The sequence below is a fragment of the Diospyros lotus genome, chromosome 15, assembly GCF_014633365.1.
Source record: "Diospyros lotus cultivar Yz01 chromosome 15, ASM1463336v1, whole genome shotgun sequence".
NCBI lineage: Eukaryota > Viridiplantae > Streptophyta > Magnoliopsida > Ericales > Ebenaceae > Diospyros > Diospyros lotus.
Genome location: NC_068352.1, coordinates 30,208,559 through 30,220,926, shown reverse-complemented (window position 1 = coordinate 30,220,926; position 12,368 = coordinate 30,208,559). Strand labels below are relative to the sequence as shown.

The window sequence follows — 12,368 nt, the reverse complement described above, 5'->3', positions numbered from 1 at the left end:
ACTTCTTATATGGAAGCATTTAATTTTAAATTTAGAGACCTCTATTGAATGTTTGCATCATTGCCAACATTATCATCAATTGAAATGCATAATTGTACAGGGCACCAACAACGAGTGTTTCCAGTTTCTTTGCAAATATTGCATTTTCGGCTTGCCCTGGTAGTGGCCCTTGTAGCTTCACTGGCTTCCGAATTAGTAGTTGTGCTCAACTCTCCTATGAAGGAACTCCATTCATTAAGGCAACAAAGACAGTTGTGTTCATGTGCACCACATTTTTCACAAATTTTCCTTCGACGAGTTTCCCTAGTGAAAGGAATCTGACTCTCTCTCGATCTATCCAATTGTCTTCTTTGTATGAGCGAGAGTACAACCACCTTTTTGACATCCACATGAATAACCTAACTGGATTTGTTAGGGAGAGGATTAATCGGAGGTGCATATATGCGTGTCTAACACAGCGTTCAGTATAATATTGATGGCAAAATGTATGGTAATGCACCCGTATGAAATTGTTATGTACAACAAAGATAGACAAAGTGTTAATATAATATATATATATATATAATTATCTTTAATGCTCCAAAACTAACATTAACAATGCATTCTAATTATTATATTCATATATATATAAATATGTATATGCATTATCGTTACTAAACTGTGTACTATAGGAAGAGTTTATTATCTTGAAAAAAAAAAAAATTGCGGTGCCTTCACTAGAAAGGTCGACCGCCCCCAGCTACATTTAAAACAAACGTAATAATCAAAGCAAAGTAAAACCATAATACCTGTCAATAACAATTACATAAGGACACGAAAACTGATCTAGGTCCTATTTACGACAATTGCATATCTTTGCAATACCAACTATCACATCATCTTGCTTAACATGTTTAATAAGGTATTTGCTTTCGTGTAGTACAGGAAATACGCTGCATCCTCACTCTAATATTTTGCCATGGGCAAAGTCGATATGTGCCACTACAGCGGAGGTAACATCAATTCCGATCGAGTCTAGCAGAAGCAACACGCATATCACTGAACCATTTCTGGAGCATATCTTCATAAATTCATATGCACTTGTTATTGGCAATCGACGTGTTTTCATCATGCATTTATTGAGAGACTCGGTAATATTGGTGGTCATCATGAAATATCTTCTTCTAGGATAATATGCACGTGACAATTTTTTCAGCCCAGCTTCGACCAATGTTTGATGCATCATTAGATGCATCGATTGAATTTTTTCCAAGTATGTATCACACTCTACTGTGGTGTAGTTATATGTTGCACAGTAGAATGTTTCCATCACATCCCTTCGCTGTCTACATCGTCTCTTCAAGTTTTGCTTAATGTGGAAGAAATAAAATATGGGTGGGATGAAAGGGAAGACACACCTCATCACGTTTATAATGCTTTGGTAATGATCGAATATGATGACCAAATCTTTCGGCACATCGATAGCCTTTCTCAATTTCCTAAGAAACCAAATCCATAATATATCCGACTCTTCATTGCCAAATCCAAAAACGATAGGATAAATTATCTATTCCCCATCTTTGCAAGTAGCAACAAAAATCACCCCTTTATATTTAGATTTCAAATGGGTGGCATCAATGACAACAATGGGTCTTATGTAATACTGAAACCCTAAAAGGAAGCTCCAAGCGCAAAAAATAAATACAAGAAATTATTGTTTTCATTCGTCTCAATTGTCATGATAGTGTCGGGATTTGTTTCTTTTAGCATGTGAAAATAGGAGGAAAAGCTGCTGAAATGACTCTTTTACATTTCCATATACTAGTTTTTTTGCACACTGTAAAGACCTCTAGGCTTTATTGTACATGATCTACACATCATGCTGCTCCAGTAGTTCTCTCATCACCATTCTAGGTGTGTAATCACCACTCACCACTCTTTCAGAAAACAAATGTCCTACAATAATAGCCTTCACACTTCGAAAATGTGAATTGTAGACATTCCGACTACATGTGTGACCCGGCATAAAATTCACCGCATGCCAAAACGAATAACTGCGTCTGCATCTTGCATGAATCAGAAACTTGCACTTCATATTCTTGCAACCAGTCTCAAATCGAACAGTGCATGAATGTCTGATTCAATATTCCATCTTTACATCAACACAATAGTGTCCAAAGACCAAAGTCAGTTCCTATTTACTTTTAAAAAGTGCGCACTGGTAAAATATTACACCCTAGTAAGGGGTTAACACTTCGGGTCGCGTTATCTCAATTGCATAATTTTCTACACTAAGAACGATTCAACTTTCTTGCAAAGGATTGTTCTCAAAATGTGAACCTAAAAATTTAACTTTCAAGTACTCCAGACTGGCTCCTCCATCATCATCATCATCACCATTATCATTATGTAACATCTCGGTAATTCGGGAATAGTTTATAATTATTAATTAAGGTATTTGTGGTGATTATCGAATATTTGTGGATTTAAAGGAAATATTAATTTATTTTATGTTAAGAGATGGGCAATTAATTATTGAAAATTTGGGGGTATAAGAATTATTAATAATAGGATGTGTGTGATAATTTTCAGAAGTTAAGAGGCCTAAATGCAAATTCCTAGAAATGTGCTGGAGTTGCTTTAAATTTAATGATGCGGGTATATATGTTGAAGGACTTGGGTAGCCGAGTGGTCGTGCATGAGAGAGTCAGAGGCGAGGTCGCGGATTTGATTCCGCATAGGCGCGCGAGGCTGAGGGAAATTGTTTGATTTTTTCCAACAGATTAGGCGCAATACGGCGCTGTTTTGAGGAGCCCACGCGTGCAAGCGCGCACAGCCTTACCATGCCAAGTGGCAACTACTGGGCTGCCCTCTGCCTTTGTCTACCACATGCAGCCCAATTCTTTTCTCATTTTGATGCAAATGCTCTTGGAAATTGAGGAGAATAAAAATGATGATGTAGCCTTGAGTGGGTTATCGAATGATGGCTATGAAACAAATAAATTATATGATGGCTCTTGGAAATCTAGTATAAATAGGGAGTATGGGTGTGAAATTGAAGGCAGAAGAAATGGTCGTGAGCTTGAGGAGAAATTGAGGCAATAAGATATGGCTAATTTCAAAGTTAATTTATCGTTAGTTAATTTGGGAAGCCAGTCAATTAGTGAATTGATAATGTTTGGAATTAGTTAAGGTAGTGTATTAGCTTAATTAAGTTAAAGTTTATTTTAATTAATTAATTTAATGAGTTAGTTAGTTAGCTAAATTAATTAGTAAGTTAATTTAAGGAATGATGCCTAAATTAGTTAATTAATAACTTAGTAGACTCCATAGCCAAATGAATTTAATTATGAGCTGCTAAATTAGTTCTTGACCTTGCTTTGCAAATATTTTATTACGAGATTTTGGGTGCGTCAACAGTACAAATTATCAGGCGACACGTATCTTGAGGTAAAGGTTTAATATATTTTGTGTGTAAATTACTTTTGTCATGGCTTACATAAGATATTAGGGAGTGCTTAGGCATGAGGCAGCGGATTTCTAATTGTGGGAGTCTTGAGATAGGGTCTTGGAGAAAACCACTAGGGGCCACCTAAAGCCTGAGATAAGTGCGGTGGATGATCTTGTATGCATGTTGCACTTCATATTTATCTATGATGTCATGTTTAATAATTTACTACATTACATATTACTTTTACTGAGTCTCAGGACTCACCCCTTCATTCCCACTAACCACATAGATAGCTCGAGATCTGGTAAGGAAAAAGCAGTGTATGTCGATAATCAGCTGAATGATGAGAGTGGCAACCCATGATGGGAATGCGAGCTTAGTAACTTGTATCTGTTATGTAATTATTTTGTGGTTGTGTTGAACGTTGTTTGTATTTACCAGTTAGACTTGTTTCTCTTAATGAGCAATTTGTGAGAGTAAGTTATGATATACCCTAATTACAGTTTATTAATCTACTTGTGAGGCACAAGTCAAATTCGAGACTCGAGTATCCTTCTCCTGCCTATGAGTCTTAGACCTCGAGTTCTCGATGGCCGAAAGCGATGAAGCTTGGACCCCACCTAAGACGCCCACTTTATTTTTATTCTCCTATTGTCTGGGCATAACCGGCCTCCGGAGTAGGACCTATTGACATAACATTGGGTTATGGTAACACCCGGTAGTAGGGATGGGACGTCACACATTATTATCATCACTTGTCTCATTATCACCATTGTTGGGATTACATAGATCTCATCATATATATAGCAAAATAAAAATTTAGTTTGCAGGTATCCCGTTTTTTAAAAATTATGGTTTACGAAATGAAGGCAAAAATGAAAGACTACCTCTTTGATGAAATCCAATTTCACCGTTAGGTTTTCCACCGTATAATTCTCCAAATATAGGATGCCGAGTCGATCCACCCGAAATCACTTCTATTCAAGAATATCAAGAGAAATTGAAGTGGAAGAAATTTTTCTCAAAAATTTCTAACTCACTTTTGGATTCACACATTCACTTATTCAATAGCTCTTTCAATTCTCAAGTGTTCAAGAGGAAGAAATGATGAAGAGTTAATGGAGTTATTTATAGAGTTCTAACATAACCCTAATGGGTTGGGCTTCTCAAGCTCATTCGTTTAATGCTATTGGACTAAGTTCAATCCAATGGAGTTTAATTGTATTAAATCCAATCCAATAGTGCCATTGGATCAAGTCTAATATGCTAGTAAAAGGCCCAATCCAATTAATAATTAAATAATTATACTCACAATATAATCATTTAATTATTCTTATTTATCCAATAAATAAATGCATTATTATTAATTTATCTATCTTCTCTTTAAAAGTGATTTATTTTGGGTGAAATTTTTTGGATTCACAAATAAATTGGCAACAAGAATAATCAACGATTAATTCTCGTAAATCATGAGTGACATCTAGTAATATGTCATGATTACGCAATTTATTGTGAAGCAGGTATTGTGAATCTTTTACTACATTATCATGTAATACAGTCTTTCTATCATCCTATATCTCGACAAGATATGAGATCATGGTTAGTAAGTTGAATCTCTTAATCTCGTCATATGACCAAATTCAAAATCAATCTTGACTAATTATGACACAACCTTATGGAACAAATTCCATCGTCATATTATCACAGCCAAGGATTTATCGTCAAGTGATTATTAGATTGCATAGAATATCTTTCTCATAAATCTCGAGGTGATAGATTTCATGTCTAATGTACACATACCTCATGTATTACTGAACTAGGCACATAGATACGTATGATTATTCCTGATTAGAACAATCATATAATATCGTAGATATCCTAATTCACCAATACATATATATATATATATATCCATGTTATCTCAGATCTAAGGACTAATTGCACATCCGCAACTAACGTTGAATCATTGACCCATGAGATATAACTCATGTGATTCAATGTTAACAGTTCCGTTCAGTGAACTCGTTTCTATAACAAGCACCCAGTCATCTTCCTTCTGTATGTCATACAGAATGACATGAGACTCGCCAACCTTATTTTTCAGTATCTCATACTAAACAAGGAGGAAAATGATGTGTTGGCCTTTACGAGTTGCTATTATCCAGATTAAGAACTTTGCGACCAGAAACTTGTTTATAGTATAACGAATTGTGAATTATCCATAACTCATATTCTTAACACTTAAAAATGGTATTCACTCCTTATTATACTAATGAATATATGTTTTTAATTTAAATCATATTGCAATTTAAATAAAAACAAAAACTTGCCATTTAAATAATATTTAAAAAATTACAAGATCGAGTCCCTTTGTGTCACTAGAATCGATCTTCAGGGTTCATATCTAACAATTATCACCATTATCATTATCATCATAGTTCCTTTGCGGACTATATGCAGATATAAGTGGAATGACAACAGTTGAATCCTGATGACCACCACTATATGAAGGAAATTGGTTTTCTACCAAACTACGTAAGTTACCAACTCCAGCATCTTTACAAATCATATCAATATAAATCACTTTATATCTACCTTCGTCGAACATAATAAACTCGATACCATAGTCGTCCATGATAGGGATCTTACTACCTCGAACATTTCTCGAGCCTTTTATTACATAATGAATGATGATATTATACCTTGTTTTATCAATTCTCATCACCATGTAAACAATGTCAACTAAATCGAGAAAATTTGCATTTTTGAAGGCCCCCACAAACCTCCTATTACCCCCAACATAGTTATTGCCACTCCATTCGTCGTTCCACTAAATGATCATCGTCGCTACATTCATTCCTACAAGTTTCAAAAGAAGAAATTAGTTTCACCATCACCATAGATGCAACAAGAAACACACAAACAAATAAAAAAACCAAAAAAACAAAACTAGGCTCATCCAAAGGCGACAACAGCAAGGCGATGATAGGATGCAGTGGCGATCGAGCAAGGCGCTGCAGCGGGGCAACGAGAGGATGCATCGACGGTCAGCGAGACAAAAGCGGCGATGAGGCGAGGCTAGGCCGAGTTTACTGGAGGCGTCCATGGCAGAGGAGAGAAGAGGCGGCCAAGGGCAGGGGTGGTGAATCTGCAAATTGGGTAAAGGCATTTTTGTCATTTGACGCTCTCGATAACCCAATTGTTTGTATAAGTAGCATTTTCCAATTATTTGTATAATATATACACCCAGCACATCATGCACCTAATCTTCCCTAAATTTGTCTCACTTTTTATAATATCACATATTATATACCTAATTAATTAATTAAATAGTATATTATATCAATTTAATTAATTAATTATTTATTTTAATATTATATTATATAATAATTATACACATAATATTATATCTAAATTAATTACACACTGAGAACATTTCTCATAAACAATATCCCACTAAAAACATCATTAACTCTTAATGATATTTTTATCAACCATTAACACTTAATAGCGGAAGTATAGTCAACTAGCTCGGATTCACTAATCCAGCATATTACCCACTTAAGGTGTGACTTTCTAGGTTCACAGCCATGTAGCAATATTCAGAACACGTCAGCCCCTTAACGTACTAGAAGATCTTGAGTGTCCTCTACCCAGGACTCAAGACGATCCTAATGCCAGTACAGTAAGAGCTTTTTGCAAACCCATTAGGGCTCTCAATTTCCATGCACTATCATCCATCCATTACTGACATCCCAACCAAGTAAGAGCCATAAACTGATTAAACTCATAGGACTCGGTAAGTATGCCGAATCTAATTTAGGGTGATCGAGATGACATATCAGGACTCTTTCTGACATCGAAAACTTCTTTTCAATCATACATGCCTTGGCTAAGGATTCCTACAATCACCAACCTACTTAGAACACGCAAGATATTCACCTCCATCTAATGGAGAACAATGGATCCCATCAGCGAGCATATGTCTTCATATACCACTGTACAGAGACTATACACGAAGCATTCTCACCTTTCACATCGAATGGTTTTGCTCAACTAAAAATCTCTGACACCAATGCTAAAGACAACTTTATCGCTTCCGATCAAAAAATCAGATACACAATCAAGAACCAACACCAGATCATTAATTTCCAAAACCATGTGATATGTCACAGAAATCACATTTAAGTGGATGTTCAACTAACACCCACATGTCTACTATATACATCGTATGCAATGTGCATTGTAACTCACCACCCCATCCCATTAGCTTCCCATACTAAACAATATTAGTAGCCCATGTGTTAGTCCATTAATCAACAAATGATAGTCCTCTTCTAATAAGTCTAAGGATTGGGAATATTTTTAAGAAATCTTGAAATAGAGATCCACATCACACAGTCTCAAGTCCTTACGAACAGGAACTCTACCAGAAAATCTAACGACTTATTCTTAATAATAAGATTGAGAGTTATAAATAAAGATATGACCAAACAAGATTATATCATTGTACCCATTACGCATACTAAACGTCATATAAATCTAATATTAGGGTACTAATACCAACAATATGAAACCACTGGCCAAGAACTATTGAAATTAAGGAAGGGCTTGTTGTTGTTGTTAAGAATGTGGAGAGAAAGGAAGAGACACACAAGTAATAATAAGGACGAAATAATAAAATATGGACACAAGAATTTTATATGGTTCCGAAAACTCCCCTATGTCCATAGAGTTATTGCAATATTTTCACTGTGTGGAAAAAAATATACGCAATATTTTTACAAACACTCTTTACTATCACAAAACCAGAACCTCATTATACCTAGAGAATTTTTCTTCTCACTTAACTCTCTCTCTCTCTACTCTCCTTTGAGCTGCAAAAAATTATGAGAAAGGGAGTCTGTATTTATAAACTCCCAAATTGTAATGAGCTGGCTACCAGCTTTCAAATTCAAGGTAGGCGTCGAACTGAGGGAACACTTCATCAAAAGACAAGGTAGGCGCCGCATGGACATTGCAATTTGGCTGCTGCTTTAATTTCAAAAGCAGCAGCCATTTGCCTTTCCCAATTCTTCTCTTTTATTATATTTAATGGCAGCAGTGCTTTTGTGCCTAATTTTTCTGTCTTTTCTCTGTCCACCTTGGCTCTTTTTTCTTCTTTTCTCCAGCCTCCCTTTGAATTGTTGGCTTTAGCTTTAACAGTTACCTCCTTGATCCTTCGAATGCATTTTCCCTCCGATGATCGAAAAACTAGCTGTGCACAAGGAAACAGGCGAACCCAATCACTCTATATATACCAATCGTTTTTCGAAGAAGAACCAATTGTAGTTCTTGCCAATTAACATTCCCGGCCAAAACATTACCGACATACGTATAGCGCCACCATTGACGAGCCGCGAGTCGTCATGTTCCCGAGTAGCTCAACCGCCATCCCTCGCCAGTCGCCGCGGCGTTCAATATTCCTTCCGCCTCCACACCGCCGGCAAAACATTCGTCCTATATTAAAAGTGGGTACAGATACGCGAACACACACATATATTATAGCCTTGCAATCAAATATATATATATACACACACACAGAGGCATGCACATACATGATAGATACATATATATATATATATATGAAACTTTCAGAATATATATGCGGTTGACTACTGGAGAGTTGAGACCTGAGACCCATATATGATATATCTGGCTAGCTATGGCTTCCAAGCTTACACTTGAGGAAGGGTAACAGTACTAACACCATTGCACAAACACTCATCTTCATTCTTCATTTAGAATTCATTTAAAGAAACAACAACTAGACTGCAATATCGTATTATTGCGTCCACAAGGTTTAAGATTTAAATAGAGTTTAATATTAGCAATTATTATGTATTTAAAATTTAAATACAAGATGGGTTATTGCGATGAACCAATTATAGGTTCATCGCAATCTACTGCAATGAACCCAGATAAGTTGGTTGCATGCTGGCACTGTCAGCGGGTAACCGAATGGATTATGTGCCAATGTACGTAGGTTATTTTTTTATTATTTTAATTTTCAATTAGAAGAGATAGAAGAGAAAATGAATGGTATATTTAGCATTTTATTTATTTTATTTTTGTAGACTACGTGCTATCACACTCGTATTTCTCGCTGTTCAGCTCCACAATTTCAGTAGGAGAGATAAATCAGAGAATTTAGCAAGTAAATTTCGACCCTTAGCATAACCGCAAACATGAGGACAGTAAGTATTTTTCATTTTTCAGGATCGCTCCTTACCTGCTGAACTATCTCATAGTCAAGGTTCAAACACATGACTTGAGGGTCCAAAGAATAACACCCCAACAAGTTCTTCCTTTACCAGTTGATCTACGACTTGGGACTATCATTTTATTCCTTTATTTAACAGTAAAAGTGGTTATTGTTATTTCTGAGACATTTCTTGTAATTTTACTAAACTTTGCAATTTATGTTATTTTATATTATATGAAACCCCCTTTGCACTATACAGAATACAAATACCATAACATTTTCCACCGTTTTATACATACTTTTTGTAAGAAGGCACGGAGAGGTGTGAAAATGAGATTTCCTAATATTTGATTCACTGAACTATACATATGCAAATTAATATATATGATAAAGGGCCAAAAACTGTCCGCTTCAAACATTAAATGTTTTTTTTTTTTTTAAGTAACATTAAATGTTAACGGCTGGTCAAGTCTGGTGGCATGTTGAATTGGTCATAGAAAAATACGGCGGCTTGTTTGGAGAAAAAATAGGTCAAATATATTTTTTTATTTTTATATTTTTATATTTTTTATTATTTCAATTATATCTTTCAATCTAATTTTTAAATTAATTTAACTTATATACTTTGATTTTTTTTATATAGCAATCTGAATTTTTAATTATTTCGATTATATCACCGAACTTATATTTTTGAGTCATTTTAATTTTTATATTTTTATTTAAAAAAATAAAAATAAAATAAGATAATAAAATATAAAGTATATGAGTTAAATTGAGTTAAAAATATAAATTCATGATTGTTATAATCAAAATAATAAAAAATTCAAATGGTCACATGAAAAAAATGAAAAGGCATAAATGCAAAAATAAAGAATTTTCTAAGAAAAATACTTTTAAGTTGACAATTTTTTTGGTTTTGTTTTTATATTAGTTTGGTCAATAATAAAGAATAGCAAGAGTAGACCTTTTCCTCTCTTAAAGAAGATACCTCACAACGACTATTCATAAAAACTGGAAAATGTACTAAATGTCTTTAAACATAAAGTAACGCAGTCACACGTTTAAATGTTTTTATGTAAGAAAAGCCATCTTCAAGAAAAGGCATGCCAAACAGCCTCTTCACCAAGCCGAACTATTAGGTAAGGTTCATAAATATATTGCTAGAAAACAGGAGGGGCTGGCCGCCGGCGCTGCTTCGTTGATCCTTCGCTGCGAATCGGACGCATTTTCCTTCCGATGAACCAAAAACCAGCTGCGTGCGAGGAAACAGGCCAACCCAATCACTATATATATATATGTGTGTGTGTGTGCGCCGATCGTTTTTCGAAGAAGAACCAATTGTTTATTGCCAATTAACATTCCCGGCCAAAACATTACCGACGTACGTACAGCGCCACCATTGACGAGCCGCCGAGTCGTCCTGTTCCCGCGTAGCTCAACCCCCATCCCTCGCCAGTCGCCGAGGCGCTGAATATTCCTTCCGCCTCCACACCGCCGGCGAAATATTCGTCCTATATTACAAGTGGGTACAGATACACACACGAACACACACATATTGCACAAACACTCATCTTCATTCTTCATTGAAAGAGACAAAAACTAGACTGCAATATCGTATTATTGCGTCGACAAGGCTTAAGATTTAAAATAGAGTTTAATTAATATTAGTAATTATCATGTAGGTATTTAAGATTTAAATACAAGACGGGTTATTATTAGATTATGATTTTATGTTAACACGACAATATAAGGAATTGATTATTATAATATTGAGATTGGCAGAATATTGATTTTATTATATGATTGTGTTAGAGACGCTTGTTTTCTTGCTTTGCATGACACCTGTCACCCACAGCTTGAATTGTTCTTTCCAATGTTATTATCCACTGCTTCCAGAAACATCAGTTATGACGGATTCTTTTCTTGAGTTGTGAAACCTCCCTTTTGGTTTGTTAATTCATTATTATTGGCCTAGAAGTACTTGTCAAACTAAACTACCCAAAAGATATGTATGTGTCTTCCACCTGTTTGTTGATCTGCCCAAGCCAAACCGCCGTATATTTCTTACCTTTCCTCAACGACGAGCTCCTTCCTGGTTAGATTGCTTGACCAGATCATCATCATATATATATAGTCATCGAATCAAAGTTTCTATATAGTGGTGGTTGATTATGTCGTGAAGGCACGTTTGTATACACTTAAATTGGGCAAAGCCTTGGTCAAGTAATTGAAACCCAACTTCGTTTATATATGGAGCCAGGATTATGGATTTAGATTTTCTGGGCATTCGGGTACTTTGATGCTGATTCTGTTTTGTCTGCAGATTCATGGAGGCTTTGTGTAGTTCTTCGTTGGTTGAGAAGATTGAATTGTTTGATGGATCTGATGATGCATATGGGGGAGTTGTTGTTGAAATGAAGGAACCCATGGATTCTGAGCTCTTTGCCTCTGTGCTTAGAGCTTCATTATTGCAGTGGACTCAGCAGGTGCTTAATTCTCTCCTTAAATCATTTGGCTATATTATTCGATTTCTACCTTTATTAGCACGTAAAATAAAATTGTATTAAGATAAAATTAAAATATTTTTTAAATCAAGATATGAAATTATTAATATAAGGTTGGAAATCATTTTAAGATTTTTATTTATTTATTAATTTTTTTAAAATATATTAGAGAACATATGCGTCATTTTTT

At 35.2% G+C, this 12,368-nt stretch overlaps 1 protein-coding gene across 18 annotated transcripts in view; it reads left to right on the top strand.

Moving 5' to 3' along the window:
* LOC127791942 (nudix hydrolase 2-like) overlaps positions 1–12,368 on the top strand; it is an 86,189-nt gene that overhangs the window by 63,100 nt on the left and 10,721 nt on the right. For 12 of the 18 annotated variants that reach the window (XR_008021033.1, XM_052322162.1, XM_052322150.1 and 9 more), the window contains exon 2: positions 11,998–12,160. The exons of 2 other annotated variants lie outside the window; for them this stretch is intronic. Coding sequence is in view for 14 of the 16 variants with exons in the window: in XM_052322150.1 (XP_052178110.1) it covers positions 11,998–12,160 (163 nt within the window). In the remaining 2 variants the exon portion in view is untranslated. Of the gene's footprint in view, positions 1–10,776; positions 11,197–11,530; positions 11,898–11,997; positions 12,161–12,368 lie in introns of those variants that run through there. 4 more of the 18 variants (XM_052322157.1, XM_052322159.1, XM_052322158.1 and 1 more) reach the window with 4 other exon arrangements.